This window comes from Tinamus guttatus, unplaced genomic scaffold (genome assembly GCF_059628265.1).
Source record: "Tinamus guttatus ecotype Peru unplaced genomic scaffold, ASM5962826v1 Tinamus_guttatus_pri_ptg000659l, whole genome shotgun sequence".
NCBI lineage: Eukaryota > Metazoa > Chordata > Aves > Tinamiformes > Tinamidae > Tinamus > Tinamus guttatus.
In genome coordinates, this window is record NW_028289193.1 from 1,407,107 (window position 1) to 1,431,307 (window position 24,201).

Below are 24,201 nucleotides of genomic sequence, written 5' to 3' on the forward strand. Positions count from 1 at the left end.
TGGAAAAGACATAAGAAATAGCTACTCCCCATTTCCCAGACTACCAAAAATATGGTAACATTACCTTAAAACAGGTTTACTATAAAAATGATAACTTTCCAGAAAACGAACCAAGTAAATTCTTCACACCACAATCTAAACAGACATAAAACTTAACATGCAATGAGAAAAAACCTCTTACAGCTATTATCATTAGTGTCAGTCTATTAGTAGTTAGAAGGTCTAACAAACACCAGATCTCTATTCTAGGAAGCTGTGCATAAATATAACAGGCAGCCCTTAGTCTAGCGCAGTTAGAGATAGAAGCCGTAGTCCTAAAAGTGACTGCAGACTGAACCTGCACAGAGCAACAGTGAAGTCATTCATTTAATCAATACACATTTTGCATCTGATTAGTAGAGAAAAACAGCATGACTAATCCTCTTCAAAAGGACAGAATGTGTTGGCTATTAACCAATCTCCACACACACAGACCTACTGAGAAGCTTCTTCCAAGCAAATGGGTACTGAAATCACTACATGAACACAGCCCGCACTCCTGAAGGCAGTAACCTTCTCTACCACGTGTATTTTGCCTGCACTTATCTATCAGCCTTCACATTTGAATACCTCTGCTCTCTCCAGTACTTGGAGACAAGGGAAATAAGCAAACTCAGTCTCCATCCCATCACTCCAGAGGCAACTCGTGGCTTCTCATATCATACATGCATTTCAGGACACACTAATTTTCTCCACAAGTGTCACCCATGCAATTATGTAGCAGAGTATCCTCCCTTTTCTTAACTTTAAACCTAATTCACAATTTTTGCTTTCTGATTTTGTTTTAATATCCATAGTCCCAAGATGGTGTTTGCACAGAATCACTGTATGAATTATTTTTTTACACAATTTGTGAATGATTTCACTTTAACATTTTTCAGGAAAACAAGGGCCCCACATTTATACGCATTAAGCTTTGCCCTATGCTGCCAAGACGTTAAATACAAGCAGTTAAACAGCTGAATGAGATAGTAATAAAAATAGAAATAGTAATATAAATAGAAAATAGAATAAATAGTATAGTATTATAGTAATATAAATAGAAAATAGAATAAATAGTATAGTATTATAGTAATATAAATAGAAAATATCTCACAAAGACTTAGAAGTGGAAATACAGGTTTATAGGGAAAATTTTCCAGAATGTTTCACACATGTTAAGCTTCACAAGCAAAGGACATAACTTGCTACTAGCAGCAGTATAGTTATATAATAGTTAGGCCTGTTGCTTCTAGTAAGATACTGCATAACCAAAAGAGCAAAGTATTCCTCACTGCAGAAATACAAGATTTGTTCTATTACGATACGTACTATTAAATAGTAAACAATAATATCAAACATACACTTAACTCATGAAATGATAAACTAAAAATTTCAGATCATGATAAAAATTCCTCATTTTTTTCTTATTCATACACATAATTTATTGTTGCTACTAAAAAGATCAATAAGCTTTATTAGGTATTCCATTTTCCTCCCTGTATGCAAAGTTACATATAATTTTGAAAAGATAAAATTAAATACTGAAGGTGGTGTGTGAATTTCTTTACATAAAAATTCCTACAGATTTTTATATACTTTTTGCTTGTGTACAATGTAAACAGCAAACAAACTTTTAAGTGCTGCTTCTTAATTCACAACGAATTTGTTTAAATGTTGTTCACAATAAAATTGTTCAAAACATCCAGTGGAGAATGCGGGCATCGATCCCGCTACCTCTCGCATGCTAAGCGAGCGCTCTACCATTTGAGCTAATTCCCCTGCTGCAAAAAGAGGAGGAAAGCGGCAGTTGCAGCGTGTGGACACACTGCGAGGGCCAGCACAGCCCTCCCGCGCGGCCACTGCATCCTGCTGAGTCCTGGACGCACCGCGAGGGCCAGCACAGCCCTCCTGCGCGGCCACTGCACCCTGCTGAGTCCTGGACGCACCGCGAGGGCCAGCACAGCCCTCCCGCGCGGTCACTGCATCCTGCCGAGTCCTGGACGCACCGCGAGGGCCAGCACAGCCCTCCCGCGCAGTCACTGCATCCTGCTGAGTCCTGGACGCACCGCGAGGGCCAGCACAGCCCTCCTGCAGTCATTGCATCCTGCTGAGTCACTGCTCCCCTGCACCAACAACCAACCGCACCGCGCAGCGGGAAGCGCGTGATCGGCCTCGCAGAACGTACCCCACCAGCAGAATCCTACCCATCAGGAATTCTATGACACAAGTCTCTGCTATTCAGCTGTCTGCATATAAAAAGCTCTTCAAAAAGATCAGGAGTTATATAAAAGAAATGAAATATCTTACTGAAAGAAGCAAAAAATAAAAAGGTATTAAACAACTGTTCCAAATTCCATGAGGAAACCTATGGGGTTTTTTTGTTTTTTTTTTGTTTGTTTTTTTGTTTTCAATTTAAGGCATATGCATGGAAAAAGCCCAAAAAATGTTTAATGAGAGAAAAATATTATATGCCTCATTGAGACTTATGCCTACATACACACACACACAGATTTATGTTGAGAAGGAAATAAAGCAGTAGCTTTCTTCTCTGGGAAATATTACAGATAATGGTATTTTCTTAGCCTCATAACTCTTCAGATTATAACAGCTTACAAGACAAATCCACATCTTTCAGAGAGAGAGAGAAAAAAAAAATCTCGCTTGGGCTCCACTCCTGCCATCTTCCCCTGCCATCGAACTTCCTCTGGGAAGGGCAGTGTCTGGCTGCTGTACTTCTGCAGAGTGGTACAGTCAAACTGAATTCAAACACACCTGTACTTTCCTTGGCTATTACCTCCCCAACCGCACTTCCCCACAATAAAATATGTAACTTCTGGCAACCTTAAAACACTGACTTTATGAACTCTTAACACACACAAGTATGACAAATGACTTGAACCATGATGTGCTGGAGTTTTGTGACTTGCACATGAATATAGTTGATTAATGCAGCATTTTTAGGACTCAGCCAAACTCATGGTTGACTTGGTCCACTCTGCACCTTTCCCATCTTTGTTTCAGCTATGGAAGTCTCTAAGTATCTTTGAGACACAAACTTACTACTGAATATAAAATGGCACAGCCAACAAGGGAATTGGGACTCTGCTTCTCTACAGGATGCGAGGAGTTTACAAACTTGTCTGATTTGACAGGGCAGGGTGGGTTTGTGCTCTTCCCTACAGAGCATACCTAGAGTAATATATACAGACACCTTAATTTACTACCTAGTGGCACTTTGTTCCTTAAGCTTATGCTCTTCCATCTACAGAGAAGCAGAGGATCTTGCTGTAATGTAGTCCTAGACTACACAATGAAGGTTTGCCAAGCTATTTCTCATGACTGCAGAATGGAAAGTATTACTCAACCATAAAGAGTAAGCAAAGCTGAGGCAAAATCAAATCAGAGCGCGGATGGATGTAAAACTGCCCACTGCCTGCCTTACAACTGGCCTGGCTTGTTTCTGTATAGTCTGACTAGTGACACCAGGTCTGATAGTTTATTCATGTTAGCACTGACATGCGATGGATCACTTGGAGCTACCACACATACACATTCAACCGCTTCTGGAGGTGGCTTCTTTGGAAGGTGGCAACACAGAGCAGGAATAGTTTAATCTGTTATTCTGTATGGGAGCATCCATATAACATTCAACATACTTTAGTGTCAATTTTGCAACAAATTTTCTGATGGTGCCTGCAACAGCCAACAGAAAATATACGAAGAAAGAATGCAGAACTCAGAAAATGGAGTTAGCTGTCAGCACGCTAAAGGCATAAAGGGTCCATGTGAGAATTAAAATCTAAGATAAAGCTGTTGGGAATTTATGGCAAACTAAATTTAAATCGCATTAATTTCTAAAAATACTAAAGCTAAATCTGCCAAAGTTAAATATATTTCTTGTATCTGGGGGGAGTGAACGCTTCTATGTAGTTTATTAATATTTGTAGAATGTTTTCAAGATCAAAACCAGCATAAAAGTGATGTATCTATAGCACTTGTGAAGCAAAGGGGGATCTTCGCAATATAAATAATTCATTTTTCCATGGCAGCTGCTAGAACACCCACACAAGATTCAGCTCATTTTCGCTGGTGAAAGTACTTGGTGGAAAACATACTAGCTTTCTGTATCACAAAACCCTATTTATTTCAGAAAGTTATTTGAAACAATTGATGAATTATTGTGAGCACATAAAGCTTGAGGAGGCCCGTGAGGGCATTGTCAGCTACACACAACTGTCAAAAACGTTTAGACTTAAATGAAAAAGTCAATCTGAAAGCGAAACCTTCGAAGAGCTGGGAGGAAACTGCTCTTCGAAGGCTACAGAAGCAGCAACCATCTTTCCTTGTGCAGGAAGCTTGCTTAGAGCTGGCAGCTCGAAGCAGCAACTAGGACATAGGGCCGCTAAGGCACACAATTTTCATGTGTTTAAGGAATTTCAACTACCTACTGATTCTCCGTTGTGGCTAATAGCACCTACTCTTCTAATCATCTGCAGGAATTTGGAGTGAGGTAGCTAACAAACATTAATTAGGCCATTGTAGAGGCCAAGCGTTTTTAGTAGTCATGACAAAACAGGTATTTAGAACAGGCAACCCTGAGTGACCTCCTGTTTGGGTCTGCAGTGATTTTGTTTAAGGTTACTGATGTATCCTCATGATCTTTTATTTGCTGAAATAGGTGAAATTTTACTAACAGAATATTAAAGAAGTACTCACAAACTACTGAAAGGTACTTGCTTTTGCCACCAAAAGGTCTGCCCAGCTTTAGCTCAAAGTTAGTTTTTGAATTTTTTTTTTGAGGGGGTGGAGGGGAAGGGGGCAAGATTCAACACCATGAAAACATAACAGAAAGTTCTGGAGACAGGTTAAACCTGAAACTTTCAGGGACACTAAGGGAAGGAAAAGAGAACATAAAGGTGGATTAGCTTAGTTACCTGCACAGCTTCACCCATCCTTCTGGCAAAAGAGATTGAGGGTGGAAAAACCCCTAGAAAAACTGTCATTTCTTGCTACACAATTAATAGGGTTCATCTGGTAATACAGTGCTGAAAGGTCACAGATAAAGCTTGATAGTATATGTATATATATCTATATATCTATATATTTTTACAAATAAGCCTAAAACTTTTTAGTCTTTTCAGACAATAAAAAAGGAACATACAAAAAGCTAAAAAAAATCAAGTTATTTAAAAGTCATGTTCACAAATGCTAGGAACTATCAAAATATGGGTGTAGATCAGAGTTCAATCATCCCTAAACATGAATCTATCAATTGCTTTTTATAACTTTCATCCTCACAATAAGAAAATAAGCATACATGACTACTTTTAAAATATTCTTAGGCTTACCTAAAGGTATATGCTGAGCTGCTATTACATTACACTTGGGAAACCCAGAACAAAACGTGCTTTTTCCTTCCACAGCCTCCACAGGGCAGAGGGAGCTTCCAAAGGGAAGGGGACACCGCACAGTCTCCACACACAGGCACGGCTTATTCTGCAGACTGACCCACCATGGCACCGCGCAGCCCCAGCGCACAGGCACGGCTCATTTTGGACACTTACCCACCATGGCACGGCGAAGCCCCAGCGCACAGGCACGGCGAAGCCCCAGCGCACAGGCACGGCTCATTTCGGACACTTACCCACCATGGCAGCGCTAGCCCCGAGGAGCGCGAAGCCGCCCTCACGCACGCTGTGGCCCCACGCCAGCACGGGCGTCGCGGCGAACGCCATTTGCGGCGGCGGCCGTTGGGGGCGCAGGCGCACGCGCCGCCGGAGAAGCTTCTAGAGCGCGGCGCCGCGGAGGCGTTAGCGGAGCCGCCGCAGCCCGTTCGGGTGCGTTCATAGCCCTTCCGCAGCCCTTCCGCGGTTTCTTGCCGAGAGGTTTGTTGGTTCTGGTGGCTGTTTTCATGGAGTCCCCCTTTTCGCCAGGTGGGGAGTGTGCATTTTAGGGCACGGGGTGTGGATCCTGCTGGCAGGGAGAGCTGCTAAGGGAGGGGATGGCTTTGGAGGTCCTACCCCTACGACATCGGTATGAATTGTACCTCAACTCCTTCTGCAGCACCTTTGGTGGGTCCTTAAAACACCATTCTCTATTTGTGTTAATAAGAGCCTAATATCTGTTGTTTTCTTTTTCAGGTGTTGTTCAGCTGAAGCTCAGCAACAAATGGATGGAATCAGAGAATAACTCCCATCAAAGAACTTTGTGAAGTGGGTGCTAGCTTAAACTCCCTGTGTTTTTAATTCAGTTTGGTTAGAATGCTTTGGTGCTATACCTGTATGTCGAGTGCACTGTAATTAAGCAGTTTTGTCAGTAAATGGCATCATCTTACTGATAGGGATGGTTTCTCTCTTTAAATTCCAGAATGACTGTGTAGCACAGTGGGGTATGTAGTCAAGGACCAGCATTTTCAAGAAGGCTTGAGTAAATGGATGCTAAGTATACGCTGAATGCCAGTGGTCTCTTTGTACCTTGTAACTTTGCTTTCCGAATGTGACAGCTGAGAATATTTTTCAGATCATTCTATATAACCGGTTCTTCTGGTCTTTGTCTTTCTGCTTTTCTTGGGGGCAGGGAGGCAAGAGGAAGTTAGTCTTTTCAAAGCTACTTTATTGTAATAGAAAAAATATCACAGGTGAGTGGATGGGTTTGTTCCTTAGTAAAAATTCATAGGAGGGAGCTCAAGATACAGAAATCATAAAATTCTAATTTTTTTTCCCCCACTGATGTATCCAATAGAAGGTTGGATTAGACTCCTAATGAGACTTGCAGTTGCAGCTTGCGTGTTCAGAGATGCTCCCTAGGTACATCTGGTTCAGAAATAGATCATGAAGAAATTGTAAGTCTCAATACGCATCCTTCCATGAAAATATTTGTTTCTGTGTAGTGGGGGTGAGGCAGTGACAGAATCTTTGTGTCATGGGAAGGCAGCAAAAAGTGAGTTGTTTGATAGCCAGCAAGATTGTTTTTGTGATGTTACAGAACCACAGTACAAAAGATGTATTAAAAAGATATCAAAGATAATTAAAATCCAGCCCACTCTTCTTCCTTAGAGAAGACCCAGGGTAGTACTGTAGACAGGGTGCTACTTGAGTAACTCAGCATTTCCTGCTGTGCTTGTGATTAAGCTGAACATAAACAGGAGCTGCCCTTGGCATCCACTTGTAGCCTGTGAAAGGCAGGAGCAAGCTAGGGATATTCCTCCTGCTGCATTCTGGTGTTTGCTAACGGGTGATGTTATCACTCATGGTCCAGCGCAGCCTGGTACTGTGTCTGTCCTGGTGCCAGCAAAGTAAATTAAGTCTGTCTGAAATTGAAATTTTTCGTTTGTTTTGTTTTTAATACAGCAATATTGCCTTAAAAATATGATAGAAGAATGACTTTCATGAGAAAGTAATGCCATCTATTATTGTCTAATGACATTCATTCTGATTCTTCGGCTTCGCTTGTGGCTAGGAACGGACGTGATGTCTGCAGAGCACTGCAGACTGAATTATATCATGTCACACCAAAACAATATACCCTTAAATATTAGGCTCAGCAAAATCTTTTAAATATTTAATTACTTTATTTCATGAGTGAAAATATAACCCTAGTTATTAAAAAAAGAAGAAAGAAAAAAAAAAAAGTATTCATCTTTGAGTAATAACCTAGATGTCCTGTAAAGGCGAGAATTTAGTTGTTGTGGTTTTCAGAAATCACCAAGTACTTGGAGAGGATCTTGAGAGAGTTGAAGGAACCTTACATGCAAGTGTGACCTTAGAGTGCCAGGCAAATCAAGAAAGAAGCTGTAAGAGAGGGGTTTTGCTTTGCTTGTTTGTGTGTTTTTTAGATTAACTCACCTATTTCTTAAAAAAAAAAATCTTTTTATTTGAAATACTTGAAGCTCAAAAGTACCAACACTTCTGCAGCTCTGAGGAAGAGCAGTGGGGAGATAAGTAGGAACATACTTGTAGAAAATTCTCCATTTAGCGGAACTGCTCTACATTTGGGTTGTGAGCAAATTGTTATCTGGGCAGGACTTCGGTGTAAAGCAGTGATAACTTTTGCTGTATTCTGTTAGGGAGCTTTTTTTGCACTTTTTGTAACTTAAGTCCAGAACTCCATTGCCCCAAGAGGCTATTTCAGTGGTCAGGATCAGCCAGACTGGAAGAACAAAACTGTTAATACTATGCTATCAAATTTACTAAATTGTGAACTGTGAAAATGGATAGTCACTTGGCTGATTCTCTTCCATCTAGGGATTAGAAATAGAAAAAACTTATTTTAGAAATGTAAAATTACACTTCTCTGAAGTCACCATTGTTGGCTGCAAATGTAAATCTACCATTGCTAGGAGGTGCAGACCTATTCTTCAGATGCAGCTCAGCTGGATAAAACGTGCTTTTGAATCAAGGAGTCCAGATTTCCAATCAGGCAGAATTCCCACCAAGGCTGTCAAAAGCCGTCTGCTTTAAGACCTAATTTTTCTTAGAGTTTTCCCTGGAAAATTGTGTTCCGTTATGTAAAGAATTACTGAATTACCAGACTCTGACTGCCAGCTGCCAGTGTGAGGTGTGTGTTTGATTCGTTGGTGTGTGTTTGTTAGGTGAAAGGTTTTGTTTGCGCTCAAGACAGTGGGTGAACGGCAGTCGGTGAGTGTGTCCGTGAGGAACACGCAGCCTCCGAGGAGCAGGAGGCTCCCGCCCTGCCCCGGGAGGGGAATTAGCTCAAATGGTAGAGCGCTCGCTTAGCATGCGAGAGGTAGCGGGATCGATGCCCGCATTCTCCACTTACTATTGCAGGGGTGTCTCTTTACAGACACTGAATAATGCTTTATTATTATTACTACTACTCAAACTTCTTTTAATTACTGCTTTGGCGAACAGAGTTTTGTAAATGTCTTTATGTATAATTACAATAAGCGCCTGCACTAAAAATATATATAATTTATGTAAATGGATTTTAAAGAATAAATCAAAAGCACCCTTGACAGGTTGCACTTCCTTCTTTTTTTTTTTTAATTTAGATACGTTTTTTTCTCTAGTGGTTTTACAAGGTTATAAATTGACCCAATTTTAGGAAGCATGATATGAATAATTTATTTAAGTAGTTAATGTTGATCAAAGATAAACATTTGGTTAATGGTTGAGGGAAAAATTGAAATTGTGAGACTTCTGAAAGAGAAAGGCAGTGCAGGTGATCTGAGGCAGAAAAGAATATGAGCTAACTAGCTAAATAAGCTAATGTCAGACAGTGACCTTAAAATACAAGTCAAGAATAATATGCAAAATAGAGATTGAGCTTACGAAGAAGTGTATCTTGCCCATCCTCCCTAGAAAAGCAGGTGCAGGATGGCTGGAAAGACTGAAATTCTAACCCAGGGAGCTAATGATTATTTAGGTACTTCTACATAATTCTACATATTTTCATAGGAGACTTTGCTAAATATTCACAAAATTAAAATCTAAAAAGAAAAAAAAGTTAATGCATATGTAAGGTGCACAAGTGAATTTATTTCCTGTATTAAACATTGATATTATTGATAATAGATGCTTTTGTGAAGAAATCATTTTTCACCTCATTAGTGCAGTCTACTAATTGATACATTTTCCTAATATATTTGCTTTATGGAATAGTATGTATTGAAGCTATATATTTTTTCACAAACCTGAACAATGAAGAAGGTCTGCACTGTGTCTATATGTACGTGTGTGTTCTCAAAACGCTGGAGAATGCGGGCATCGATCCCGCTACCTCTCGCATGCTAAGCGAGCGCTCTACCATTTGAGCTAATTCCCCTCCGTGGGGCCCAGTTCCGCCGAACCGCAGCTTGTCTGGGAGATTGAGCTGTTTTCTGGTGGAATCTACCTGCCTATTCAGTAACAGTGAATCAGTTAGCCTAAAAGCCAGAGAGCTCTCTCGACTTAGGAGCAGCAGTGGTACCAATACATTTGCTGCTGTTACTTTGATAAAATAGTACTTTTTTTTTTTTCTGGAATAAAGCCTCCCTCTAGTGTTTATGTAGGCAGGAGAAAGGAAGAACTAGGAGTTTCATCTCTGCAGTGGTTTATTTCCCTCCTCCCACCCATTTTTCTCTTTTTTTTTCTGCTTAATTTTACCTTAAAACCTTAATAGTTTTAACTATTTGTATCCTAACTATTTGTAAGCTATAAATATAGCGATCTAAATACAAGTGGTCTAAAGGCTTTTCCACACAGCAGTTTGTGGAAATGAACCATTTATGTCATACTTCAAATATAATTCAGGAAAGTATGTCTTTTTCTTGAGGCGGGGCTGAGTTGGAAAATTAAGTTCAAATCTTAAATATGCAAGATCAACCTGAAAAAAATGAGAAATATAAAAAGTCAGCTGTAGTCATACTTAAGTTGTTGGTGAACTATTTGGGAACAAAAATGCTATTATGATTTTTGTGAAAGGCTATAGAGGACAAATACAGTACAATCTTTGGTCATCAAGATAAGGATATGAAACAAGCTGCTTTAGTATCACTACAGAGTGTTTTTCCTGCATAACCTCAATCTTTGAAAGGCAATAAAGATTTATTCTTACCCTTCTTTGCAGTGTCTTATTACTGACTTGGCTTAGCGATCTTGAACTCGTTCTAATGGCTAAATGTTGGCACAGCTGGATAAGTAATTTTTTTTTTCTTTCTTCCTCTCGGTTAGGCAACCTTCCTTACCTACCTGACTGAAAATAACATGGTCTTCTTAATTCTTACCCCTTCATTGCTACTTGGCTTCAACTGTGAAGGTTTTGTGTCCATGTACACCACTAATAGAGATCATTGCAATGTATCTCCTTGGTGGCATTAATATAAATGAATAAAATCAGATTTGACCTTTGCTTTTGAGATTGTCTTCTCAGGGTGCACTAAGGCAAATCCAGGTCTTATATCTCACCAAGCTCTGCTGTTGCACTGTTTGCAATTTGACTTCCTTCCATACAGAAGAATTAGCTGCCCTTTAAAAGAAAAAGATGAATCCAGGTGGAGATCTGGTGGCATTGAAAGGCTTCAGGCCTTGTCATGCAGGCTGCCATGAAGTGCCTTACATTATTCTGGAATTTCACAGGAAAACCTTCTTGAACTTTTAACTCACGATTTAAGGAACATGACAACTTTTTACCTCACACACTGTTACAAACCTAAGAAGAGTGGGGGGCATTTAGTGTAGTTGTTACTAAAACCTGTGGGGACTGGATAAATCACGGTGCTGTGGGGGAATTGGCTCAAATGGCAGAGTGCTCGCTTAGCATGTGAGAAGGAGCGGAATCGATGGCCGCATCCTCCACTCTCAGGATGTCTTTGTAATGGTGGGAGAAACAGTTACATACAAAAGATGTTTTCACTCATTTAACTGAAGTTTTGGAGAGAGTTAAGCAGTTGTTTTTTAGATATACCTATCTTATTTTTCAAATGCTGCAATATATCTGATGAGAATTCAGTGTGGTGAAGAGTGAGGAAGGGATCTTACCAATGTGTGTAAGTATCTGAAGGGAGGATCTAAAGACGATGGGGCCAGACTCACCTCAGCGGTGCCCAGTTACAGGCCAAGAGGAAGCACACCAAGTGAAACACAGGAAATTCTGTGTGATGATAAGGAAAAGCTTCTTCACAGGGGGAGAGCCTGAGCACCAGAACAAGCTTCCCAGAGAGGCTGTGGGGTCTCCAACTTGGAGATATTCAAAAGCCACCTGGGCAGGGTCCTGGGCAACCTCCTTTAACTGACGCTGCTTGAGCAGCTTGGACTATGTGGTTCCTAAAGGTCCCTTCTAACCTCAACCATTCTGTAGTTAGGTGAGAATAAACTAAAATGATGTGGTTTTTTTGAATAAACAACAAGTAAACATAACTAGAAACTGTCGTGTCTGTATGAGGGAAATCAAGGACCAGAAATCTTTGATCAGAAGTGACAGAAATCTTTCTGTGAATTGGAATTAACAAGTTGGGATTTTTTGTTTGTTTTTACACATTTGGAAAAGATGTCTCTCCTGGCTTGTCTTGTTTCCAGCCACTTCATTGGAAAATGCAATATTGAAATACTACATGTTAAATAGATTCCAAAACAAGTTTCGAATAAGTTGAATGTTTGTGAAGAGACACCAGCACAAGACAGAAAATACAACACGTATTTAAAATCCACAACTCTGTACGCTCTGAAGCTGAGATTTTTGTGATCCCTATGGATAATAAAATGGGGGGAATTAGCTCAAATGGTAGAGCGCTCGCTTAGCATGCGAGAGGTAGCGGGATCGATGCCCGCATTCTCCAGCGTTTTGTTGAAAACTGTTAAGGCTAGAAGTGGAAACCATGAAAATAGGTTATTACTTTGGGTCAAATCATCTTGTTTAATTAGAGCAAAACTGAATTCCTGCCTTCCTTGGCTTACTAAAAAAAAACGGCTTACACAACTGTCTTTGTCCCCTGTAGTAACTCTGAATCTTCCCTGCAGGTTTCAGTCAGCTTTGGCAGAACAATACAGAATTCTGCAATAAGAAGCTCTTACAGGCTTTATGAAAAACAGTGGCTGAAAGAAGCCCAGAGAACTGACGCAGAGTGTCTGTTTCCTCACCTGTCCAACTATGGTTAAGTTTATACAATGGTGTTGGTGGAAATAATTTAAGAATGCTTGTGCTTTGCCAGCTGCACATCTGGTTCCTGTCCAGAAATATGGAATCTTCTTCTAATTAAACTTTTTGTGAAATCATACTAGAGCTGGATCAGGGAATCAACTCAAGTTTAAAGAAAAAGATGAGTCATTGTTAAAATTAAGGTAAGTTAGAGGTAGGGAACTTAAGTTAGAGGTAGGGAAGTTAGAGGTAAGCTTCTGACCCTTCCTTACTATTTTTGGTTAATAAAAACCAATGTTCCATTTTTCTTATCAAGTCCAAAACTGCTAGTTACAAGGGGAACATGGATGGGTGTGCTGACTGAAAATAGAAAAATTCCTTATGATCTGTGATTATTTCATACTAATTAAAAATCTGAAGTGGAGCCAGGCTGTCTGTAAATGTTATTACTGTAAGGTGACCCTGTAAAACTGAGAACTTGGGTGAGTTTCCCTATCTGTTTACCTCCTAGGATGATGAATCCCATCATGAAAAGCAAAATGCTGGTTCTGTAAAAATACTTGAGCATGTGTGATCTTGCAAAGTCAGAAGCACCTGTAAAATGCTTATCTTTTCAGTCCATATTGCTGGATCCAGAGGGTTTATTACACAACTGGTATAAAATTATGAAATTACAGAGCCATACTGCAAAAAAAGGGGGAGAGAATCACTGCCTGAGAAGGTGTATTATATGCTGTCTTCTGAACACTTTCTTTTCCAGAGATAATCCTAACTGTGCAGCTTTCTAGGAAGATAACACTGAATTCCACAGTGACTGCCACTACGGCATAGCGAACACAGTCTTTGGGAGTAGGGTAGCTCGGGTACAGTGTGATCCGTTTGTTCTCACCTAGGATTTGAACATCCGCTCCCGCTGCAGCATGTAACTGGTGAGGACAAGGACCAAGTCATTTTAAAAACAATTCTGCAATTGCACAGAAAAATGAAGTACCAGCTTTGAATCTACCACCAGTCATAACAGATAAGTGTAAGACTGTATTTTTCAGCCTATTTTTCCAAGTTAGTGACTGTATTCTGTGCAGTAAAAAGATGCACACCATTCTATTTCACTTTAATAGCAGCTTATCTCTAGGGTTAGACAAGATAATAGCAAACACTGACATGTAAGAGTGAATTACTACACCTTTCTGCTGGTAGTAGACTTTAACTGTTTAAGTATTCATTTTGTAAAGAACAGAGAAGACTTTAAGGCCTTTCTTCTGGGTTCTAGAGTAAATGCAGCAGTAAATTAGGATAGATGTAGAGTTTGAAGTTATTCCATATAAGAGGGAAAACAGGCCTGAACCTGCATGCAAAATAACTTGCAAACCTATTTACATCCTCCTCTTGTTTTCTGTGTATTTCAGGGCTTTAAGAGCCACCTTGTGGGGTTAATCTGCACGTGACTGAACATCAGGTACAGGAGATTCACTTAGTAGTTGTTCTTAAATAGAAGAAGATAAAGAGTCTTCCCATGTTGAAAGGGGAGCTAAAATCTGATGCAGGTGCAAAACAAAATCTTCTGTTTCCTGGGACGTTTGACTTCATTCGCATTTCAATATATGTCTGGAATATGTTAGTACATGAATAGTCCAGTAATAGTTTCCATACTGACATCTCATTATAAATTGAGAATTTCTGCTAGTATAGCCAGATGTATTACTATACTCAAATCCCTATTTTACAGAGTTTCACTCAAAAGCATATTAAGAAACTTCTGTGATGCTGTCCAACAAGGGAAGGTACCAAATAGTCTGAAGGTAAGGGGTAGTCCTCTTAGATACCAAAGTGCATGAAAAAGGGAGACGGTTTATCAACGGGGGTAGCATGAGCTTATGAACAACGTTTCTAAGTGGAAAAAGGACCAAAGTGACAGTTTTCAGAAAGTAAATAGTGGTCTGATTTTAAGCAACTTTCTCAGACTGTAGACAGCAACTGTAGAATAAAGATATGTTACACTAAGAGAAAGCACGAGGTCACAAGATAGTTCAAAAATCATCAAGCAAAATAAATAGTTCATAAGGTGTCAGTGAGAAAAATAAGATGCCATAAAATCAGCGTCACTGGACTCTATTTTGCTATTTAAGGGTATTCGGATCTTATTTTACAGACTTCTTTTGAAGACAACTGTAAAATCTATCTCTCAATGTGTTAAGTTAGAGACTTAGACCGCCCATGGCCCAGTAACTCACAAGGGAGCAGATAATGAGCTCTATTTACTAATTGTAGAGGCTGGGGAGATTCTTCCTACTAAGAAGCAAGTTCCTCCCTCAAACTCAAATAACTGAAAATGTATATTGTAAGCTACGGCAAAGAGAAGCAACTGGTGCTTTTGTTGCATAATAAGGCAGAAGATTGTCACTATTTTTTCTCTTTTTTTTTTTTTTGAAAAGGCGTCTCCTGTTCAAATGGCAAGAGTAGATGGTAGATTTCCCTTCCCCTGTGCTGGAGGTAGTAGCAGTGTGCAGGAGCCAGTGCAGAGCTGAGTTATTTCAGCCTGTGGGGGGCTTTGTGAGCAGTGGAGGCCGGCCTGGTGCTCTCCACCCCGCTGTGAACTAGGGAACGCTTCTGCTCAGCCCGTGGGGAGAAGGGGAGTGGCGCCTTCTCCTCAGGTGATTTCACATGAGCTTCTGCAGGAGGTGGTTATCCTAATTTATCTAGTGATGCTTAAAATTGCAGGGAAAGCATTGAGGTTCAAGTAGAAACTATCTGCCCTTTTGACATTGATTGGGGTTTGCTTTGTTATTCCCAAAGAAGGAAAAAAAAAAAAAAAAAAAACTCTCTCTTGGAACTCTAGCTTGGTAAATGTTCATCACAAGATACTCACTCTTACATGATAATGTAAATGAATTTAATGATAAAAAAAAAAAAAAACTTAAATCCAGTAACTTTATTTTTGATATTTGGAAAATACTAACAAATTGCTTTTACCAAAAAAGTCATTTAAAATGAATTTCTACAATTCAATGTGAATACATACCTCTTGTTCACTTCTACAAAAAAAATAAAAATTTGTGGCAGTAGCATGTTAGAAATACATTTAGCTCAAATGTAAATAGCCTAAGCTAAAATTTTTTTAGCTCCTTTAAAATCTTTTGTGCTGACAGAAGTGCCACTTCAAGACCATTTACTGTTGTCCAAGCAAACAATAGTCCCAAATCTGGCCCAAAGCCAGAAGATCTTGCAAGTCTGCCACGTTCGTTGTAAGGTTCGTTATAAGTAAGTTCGTTGTAAGTAAAACCATGCCAGCTGCCTTGCAAGGAGAGCTGCCTTACAGCAATCTAACAGTCTTTCCAGTCACAGTCAAGAAGTCATCATCAGCCAAGGCCCGAAGTGCTTCTTCAAACATTTCTTTAGTGATAGCCTTAAAGAAGGAGGGGGAAAAAAAAAAAAAAAAAAAAAAAAAAAACTTAACACATGCACAAAAAAGTAGTTTTTAACTTTTCATATCAGTTTTCATATCAGGTTTTGCAAATTTCCATATTTTTTTTCCAAATGTTAACATCTGGCCTGGATCCATAAAGCTGAATTAGTTTTTTCTGGCTTCTGCTATAGCAGAGATTCAGCAATCTTAACTACCCCAGCTATCAGTCTGCAAGCCTACATACTATAGCTCCCTTATCTGCAGTAGTATTTGCCTTGCAGCAACTGAACAAATAAGGCTTCTTTTTCCCATCCATACTGTGATTTGGAGATTATGTTGATTTGGAAAAACAAGCAAACATTTTTAAAGAAAATGTGTACTCAAAACATTCCCCGCACACTTACTGTTTCAGACTGTGCTCGGAGATCGTCGAAGAGCTGTTGGTATTTTAAAGCTGGGGTTTTGCCCTTCGACTGGATAAGTTTCCTCAAGGCTTGAGCCAGCTCTTCCTTCCGCTTGCGAGCCGTTACACTCATTCCTTACAAAAAGAAACAGCCTTACTTTTCAGAAATAAGTTGGCAAAGACAGATTAAGTTATGAGTGACAGAAGCCCAACAGCATCCCAGCTTTATTGCTTTGAGAATACAAACCTGTAGTAAGAATCGATACATCCACAATCCCTGTCCTTGGATCAGTAGCAGATTGTTTGAGAGCTTCCCGATGGAGGCGTTTTGCTTCTTCCACATCAATTGTTTCAACTTTACCCGAAAATCGTATCTTAGCATGTGCTTCTGCCAGCCGGATCAGAGACTCCAGTTGGCGAGGATACGCAGAAACCATTCCTCTCCCACTGCCAATTTTCCTCATATCCACATATGCCTGAAAAGGAGAAATTCATCAACTATCTCAGTGAATCATACTGTCTGTTATTCACAGAATTTTCAGAATTACCCTGTACCTACTATTCTGGCATACAAGCTATTCTAACAAGAGCAGTTCTAAACACATACTTCTGCTCAGATACATATATGTTATATTCTTTTGTCATGAAGGATATGTATATCAGGTATAAATCTTTCCCTGATCCAGCAAGTCATCATAACAAATCAATTTCTGAATCACCTGGAAAAACTTTAGGCTGCTTTCACTTAGTTCCATCTGTACTGGCATACTTACTTAATTTCAGTAAAAAATTATGCGTTCAATGTGGTAAAACCAAACCAATATTTCTGAAAGCAAGTTAAAAGATCACAGCACAGAATGACTTCTATGTTCATCCCCTTGTCCTTCTAAGTGCTAATATTTTTTAGAATTTTTTGAAAGATCTTGAAATTTTCTATAGGAAGTATACTTTAGAAAAGATTTCTGGAACATTGTTGACATGTCAGAAAAGACCCAGTACATTAACTGCAATTGCTTTACCTCAATAAGGGCTTGGCTTGCTTCTTCACTTAACCTGGGATTTACAAAAGTACGAGCATATGCAATATAATCCCGCAGTACTGCCATATCCATGTACTCCTCTTCCATCTTTTCCTCAGTTTGGTAGTACAAAGAAACCAGATGGCGAGCAAGACGTCTATCGTAGGCTTCATCGCGTGGATCCAACATTAAGAAGATCAAATCAAACCTGAACAGGTAAGAATCCAACGTTAGCGTGTATATTTTCTTGCCATGTAAAATAGTTTGTTGCATCAAAACCATAAAACAAGACACCATAGGTAAAGCTGCTATACTAAATGAAAAGCTGATTTTCCTAGAGTGAGAAAAACAGATAAATACTTGGAGGAAAGCTATAAGGTATTGACAGCTTGGATTTGCCTGTAGGTTTGAAACTTTGACGATGAAATTCTGTGAAGTGCTTCCCTTGCTTGTGAAGTTCCCTCCCTTGGTCAAGACTGACAGGCTCTTTCATTTGTTTCTTTTGAAAAGAGAACGAAGCTGCTGCTAACGCTACTGCCCTCAAAGGCAACAGCAAATGGGGCATGCATGGATAAACATACTTCCTGTTTAATGCGAAGGCATTCCAACACATACTAATTATGTAATAAAAACATAATAATTTCATAAAACTATTTATAAATAATAATTTGTTTTTATAATAAAAACATAATATTAAGCTGGAGATGCAAATACTGCAAGACAGTTCTCTGCTCCCACAGAAACTCAGTAACATTTGAAATCAACGCTATAAAAGTTTTCCACTAAGCTACGGAGAACACAGCTGTTCTTTTCTCTCATAGCAAGTCATTTTCACAAGGGCACGTATAGCATGTCGTGCTATAGAAGTGGGACATGCAGGAAGTTGCCTAATACCTTGATAACAATGTATGGGGAAGCTGGATGTTTTCAATTGTTGTTTTCTTGGGATTCCATTGCGATTCTATAGGGTTAGCGGCTGCCAGGATAGATGTGCGAGCATTCAGCTGGCAGATAATTCCAGCCTGTCAAAATAAGAAAAAAAAAAAACACGTGAAACGAGTTATCTTAAGAAGAGAGAGTTCTGCTATACTATTAATGTGCTTCCTATATCACAAACTATTGCAAAGCCTTGCAGAAAAACGAAATAAGATCACTTGGAAATACTTCAAATGTGGGATGCAGCCCTTTGCATTATGTTATCTGTCATTCTTGTGCGAGTTAGTGTAGTCTAGAACCAATCCACTAGTGACAACAATGAAGCTTAACCTCTTCCTCAGCTAATACGTGGTTTCAATTGCCTAGCTCATGCCGGGGGGAGCGAAAGGAGCTCTACCTTGGCAATGGAGAGGGTCTGCTGTTCCATGACTTCGTGCAGAACTGATCTTGTACTTTCGTTCATTTTATCAAATTCATCAATGCAGCAAATGCCGTTGTCACTGAGTACCAAAGCACCCGTCTGGAGAACCAGCTGCCGTGTCTCAGGATCCTTCATCACATACGCAGTGAGACCAACCGCGCTCGAGCCTCTTCCAGACGTGTACTGGCCTCTAGGAACGAGGTTATACACGTACTGGAGCAGCTGGGATTTACTAGTACCCGGGTCGCCGCACAGGAGAATGTTGATCTCCGCTCGGAAGTTGCCTCTTCCGGTCCGACTGAAATCCTTTCGCGATCCCCCGAAAAGCTGGAGCAGAATTCCCTATAAAAATAGGCTTAATCAAAATCTAACCATCAGCCAATAGTAGAAGCCCATCTAACTGTTGAATTAAAACATCCCATGAACTGAAACACTTAAAATCAGCAGAATTAAGAGGTAAGACAACACTTGAAACTTTTCTGAAGCCTTAAATAGGATTTTATCTAGAGATGTCCTCGATTTTGGTTGATTTCAAAACATATAGTGCTAGGGTTCCATAGTCTCACAATTAAGTTAATGCCAGTTCCACTGTTTCATCAACTTCTACATCTTCCCTCTAAACATTCCCAAACACCATGAAAATAATTATGATTATAAATGTATCACCTTTGTTCTGATAAGACCATTTTAAAACTGTGCAAGCATGCACAAGGTTTTAAGAAAAATTAGACGTCATGTCAGCTAAAAAAAATAATTGTTTACCGAGACTCAATAAAAGTATTTGTAGCAAAGGTTCATAATTACAAATGCACTTCCAAATAAGTATGGCTTAAAATTCTAGATTTTTATTGTATTTACCTTTTTGATATCTTCATGCTCATAGATACTTGGTGCCAATGCTGCAGAGAGTCTTTCATATATATCTGGTTTTCTAGAAAGCTCTTTTAGTATTTCCACACGTTCCTCTGCAAACATTTTTTGCTCCGTTTCCTCATCAACACCATGCAGGCGTTTTGCATCAGTTTTGCGATAGTGAATGACATCAATGTGGGTCTTGTAGACAGATTTTACATTGCTGACCCTTGAGTTAACTCGAATTGGGACTGCCCTGTAGATACCTAAATACAATTTTGAATCACAGCATTAAATGAAGACGATATGATACAAGAAACATGATAAACCCACATTTTTTACATTCTTCCTTGTAAATTAAAGTCTCTCAAAACAGTCCAGTATTTTAATCCTTTTTTTCTCCAGTACCAGGAAGTGAGTGGACTTCCTAGGCCTCTGTTAACACTGTGCTGTTACTGCACACAGTGAATTTGCCTACTTGCTGGACAACATTACAGTCAGCATCCCTCTGAGGTGACCTATAAATAAAATAAAACACCATCTTTTTTTGGGGTTGCCTTGCATCCCATCCTGGGGTTCCCTTTGCTGATTTGGTTTTGAAAATATTTGTATAAGAATTTCAAATGCACAACTGAAGATTGAAGACAGCACGTTATGGGTAGGGGAACAAGTCACTGTAAAGAAGGAAACCTGCCATGAAATGATTTTATGTAGCTGATGTAAAATAACAAACAAGCAGATGTAGATAACAGTATGCAAGTTGGGTTGTATTTCCGTTTCAGACTTAGAAGGTTCCTGGCTATACATGACTCACCCTATGGACGTGTTCAGTTATCAGATAGGCATAACGGTATATTAAGGCATTAAAACTGATGGGGAGGGGGAAGGATGTAACATTTTACCTGTAACATTTACTCTGTCACCTGGTTGAACTTTATCAACAAGGTCATTATGAGCAAACAGGGCAACAGTATGAGGGGTCTGTCCAGCTGGCATATCTTCAGGAGACTCCTGTAGTTTGATCTAACCAAAAATCTGAGCATTAGTTTCAAGCAGGCAAAACTTTTGTACAAAGCGCAGTGACAAACGCACAGTTCATACGCAGAGTCAAGACTGTTTCCCCTCCAGAGCTACCCAGACGCAACGTACCATCTGTTTATCAGAAAACATGGATCGGTTGTGGATCAGTGCCATGCTGTGCTTGCTGTTGCAGTTCTTGCACACGGCCGGCTCCGCAATCCTGCCACGGTCGATTTCCACCCTGCTGGTGAAGGCGCAGACCTGGCACTTGAAGAAGGCTTCCTGCATCTCGGGAATTAACTGGGAGCTTCTGATCACCATCCCGCTGATGGTGATGAGTTGGTCAATATCTGCAAGATGGAGATACCCGTGTCAGCACATGGTGCTTAAAATAACAATTTATCACAGAACTTGGACAATTATTTTATAGGTAGGAAGTACACATTTATAGTCAGCTTCCAACTATTTGGCCAAAACAAATAAAAAGGCAACCTGTATTATATAAGCAATTGAATTGGCACAAACACAAATGAAAGAAATTTTGCACTTACTGAACTAAGAACATCAGCAGTTGATGTCAAAAAAGAATTTCTTTAATGAAAAGTTATTCTGCATTTTTTCATTTAGATTATTTTCTTCCAGAACAGCGATGTCAAAGAGAACATCAGTCTAGATGGGCCTAGCTTTAGTTTTGTACAATCATTTATATAATTCTCTGGTAACATTCACTAAATTTAATCCGTACTGTTGTTTCCTGACATAATAATGAAAAGCTTACCTTCAGGGTTTAGACTCCTCATATTCCTAGTCTTCAAAGCATTATATGGCCTTACTTGAATTTGATGTTCTAATATTGAATCCGGGTAACGATCAAAAAAGATCTCATTGGCAGCCATGTCAAATGTAGGGATCACTTCCTGTATTAAATAATTGGGAACAATTAGATTTAGAAGTAAAAATGCTTTGTGCAAAATATTTTGGCCTGTGATTGTATGTGCTGTGTTATGACTAAATGTTATACCAGGCAAGCATTCCCCTGCCTAGCAGAAAAACTTAGTATTTAAATCAAATTAATCTGAGTATTGCGTAGACAAAAAAAAAGAAAAAAAAAAAAAAAAAGACACCAGATTCTGGACACAGCCTCTGTGTCCTAGATACACTACAATTTATTAGCTAACTTTCTATTTATGTGGCGCCTACCATAATAACTGTGATCAAGTTCTAAATACTACAAAATAAAATATTATAGAAAACAAGCAACATACAAATCTTCCAATTTTTTTTTTAAAAGAGGAAAAACATGAAAGAGCCTCTTAACGGCCAGAAAACAAATGCATTACTTCACCTGAGGATAGCAGATCAGCTGCCGATAAAGATTTTCATCAAATGACCTTAGATGGTCGCAATTTACATTCAGAAATGGTTCCCCAACCATATTTATCTGCAAAACACATGAAAAGCAATCCTTAGTTCAATGGCACATAAAGAAGAGGAAAGAGGATTTTAGCTTTGTTCCAGGCACCTCTTCGAGTCGCTGCATGTAGCGAGGCTCGTTCAGATCCAAGCCAACATCTTCATCCTCTTTAGCGACGGGGTCAATGAAGCGTTGAAGAAATCTCTGGATGTTGAAAATGAGAAACAAGAAGGGTGAATTAAGTTTAGTAGTACACACGCACCTTGTAACAGTCCAAAAACAGTATTTAAGATAAATCTATATTTTTTACCTACCTGGAACTTTTCTTTACATGACGTTACATTAACATCTGTTCCCCAAATGACAAGCTTTTGCCCAAGAGATTGCTCGCTTGCCGCTACGTCCTCAGCGGGCTGCGTGGGAACAAGCGGAGGACACGCAGGAATGAAGGGCCGTTCCCAAGGGCGCTGCCAGGCCTAGGGCTGGCGTCGCCCACCTACCCCCTCGGAGTGCAGGTCGACTTGGCGGGCCTTGCGCGCGGAGCCCAGGTCGGGGCGCTGCCGCACGGGCGTCCCGCGCGCGCCGCTGCGCGGGGTGCCCTCCACGCGCGAGCTGGGCGTCCCGTACGTCAGCGGGGAGCTGATGTCGAAGTCCAGCGGGATGGCTGCGAGGAAAACAACGGGCTGTGCCCATCGAGCCGCCGGCTCTCCGGTCACGCTAAGGAACCCCACCGTCATGCAGGAACCAGCACCAACCATGGGAATGCCCGTTTATCATTACAAGAGAAAACAAAAGTGGACCCAGTCTAGACCTTTTCTTTGCACACACGTGTTTCCAAAGCAGGTGTGTTTTAGTTAAGCTCTAAAAACTGCAACAAAAGTGGTTTAAAGTGTGCTGGTGTTTAACCATATAGGCAAGATACAGCATTTTCCAGTCAAATAACGCATTTCTGGATATTTTTGAGCATGGTAAATGCCAACAAACCAACAAGCAGCTACCGGCTACAACTAGAGACAACCCTACTTACAAAGGCAAGAAAGGCTTTTTAGAATCACCACCCGGCTCCAACCCCATACATAGAAAGGGCCGCGGTTTTCCGGAGTGTTTTACTCCTCCGGCAAACGGACACGGGGGTTCGGCCAGGCACAGGCACCGCCTCGCGAGCCGGGAACGGCAGCACCGGGGCGAGGCCTCCCCCGCTCCCCGGGCCCCCGCGCGCGCGGCCGGCGCCTACCCGAGTGGCGGAACTGCGGCGGGCTGGAGAAGAGCGCGTCCGGGCCGGCGGGGCTGCGCGCCTCGGCGGCGGGCGACGCGGGCAGCGGCTGCAGCTCCCCCGTGGAAGCGGCGTCCTCCGCGCGCCGCCTCTGCGCGGGCGGCGAGCGCGCCTCGTCGGCGCGGGCTGCGGGGCGCAGGCGGGAGCGTCAGGAGCGCGGCCCGCGCCGCACGCCCCGCGCCCCGGCCCCCCGCGGCACTCACGGGTCGGCGGGTTGCTGCTCCGGCCGCGCTTGCCGCGGCGGCGGCTCGGCGTGGAGGCGGGCGAGGACATGGCGGCGGCGACGGCGACAACGACGACAACAACAACCGGAGCGACCGGGGCCACGCGCGAGCGCCCCGCTCCCCCGCCACCTACCTCAGCGAGCCGCCGCGCCGGTCACGTGCCCGCGCTCTCGCGCGCTTTCTGACCAATGGGCGCGCGCGGCGCCAGCCGGAGCGCCCCAGCAGGGCGCGGGAGGGGGGACTCCGCGGCGGGGAGGCGGGAAGCGGAGCGGGGGCGGCCGCCCCACGGCCCGGACGCTGCGGGGTCTCCTCGGCGCGGCCGCGCGCGGTGCCGGGCGGCGCCGCGGCCTCCTGGCCGCCCCGGGACACAGCGGCCGCCCCCGCCGCGCCGCGGGCCCCCGCCCCGCCGCCAGTGGAGCCGCCCGCGCCCCCACGGCGTTTCGCGGCAAAACGGCGGCCGCGGTGGGCGGGGCGGAGCGGCCCATTCCGCGCGTCGCGGGGGGCCCCGAGCCGCGCTGCCGGCGCGCCTCACCCCCTCCAGCCTCGGAATCCCTCGGGATCGCTCGGGATCCCTCGGGATTTCTCCGAACCCTCTCCCCAGCCGCCCGCTCCCGCCCCGCCGCGTGCGGCCCGTCTCTCCCG

At 41.8% G+C, this 24,201-nt stretch overlaps 1 protein-coding gene and 4 non-coding genes across 5 annotated transcripts; 2 read left to right on the forward strand and 3 right to left on the reverse strand.

Moving 5' to 3' along the window:
* Positions 1-1,727: 1,727 nt before the first annotated feature.
* On the reverse strand, positions 1,728-1,800 carry TRNAA-AGC (transfer RNA alanine (anticodon AGC)). Its single transcript has one exon. It is a non-coding gene; the product is annotated as a tRNA-Ala (tRNA).
* Positions 1,801-8,721: 6,921 nt separating this feature from the next.
* Positions 8,722-8,794, forward strand: TRNAA-AGC (transfer RNA alanine (anticodon AGC)). The gene has a single exon. It is a non-coding gene; the product is annotated as a tRNA-Ala (tRNA).
* Positions 8,795-9,731: 937 nt separating this feature from the next.
* TRNAA-AGC (transfer RNA alanine (anticodon AGC)) lies at positions 9,732-9,804 on the reverse strand. The gene has a single exon. It is a non-coding gene; the product is annotated as a tRNA-Ala (tRNA).
* A 2,418-nt stretch (positions 9,805-12,222) lies between these two features.
* On the forward strand, positions 12,223-12,295 carry TRNAA-AGC (transfer RNA alanine (anticodon AGC)). Its single transcript has one exon. It is a non-coding gene; the product is annotated as a tRNA-Ala (tRNA).
* A 3,598-nt stretch (positions 12,296-15,893) lies between these two features.
* On the reverse strand, positions 15,894-23,608 carry MCM4 (minichromosome maintenance complex component 4). Its single transcript, XM_088536364.1, has 16 exons — positions 23,539-23,608; positions 23,297-23,461; positions 22,563-22,726; positions 22,377-22,475; positions 22,171-22,266; positions 21,994-22,089; positions 21,427-21,565; positions 20,778-20,998; positions 20,531-20,651; positions 19,635-19,894; positions 18,753-19,118; positions 18,314-18,441; positions 17,420-17,627; positions 16,648-16,876; positions 16,402-16,535; positions 15,894-15,997 (listed from the first exon to the last, which is right to left on the reverse strand). The coding sequence occupies exons 1-16, from the start codon at positions 23,606-23,608 to the stop codon at positions 15,905-15,907; spliced, it is 2,589 nt and encodes an 862-aa protein (XP_088392490.1). The 3' UTR covers positions 15,894-15,904.
* Positions 23,609-24,201: the final 593 nt, after the last annotated feature.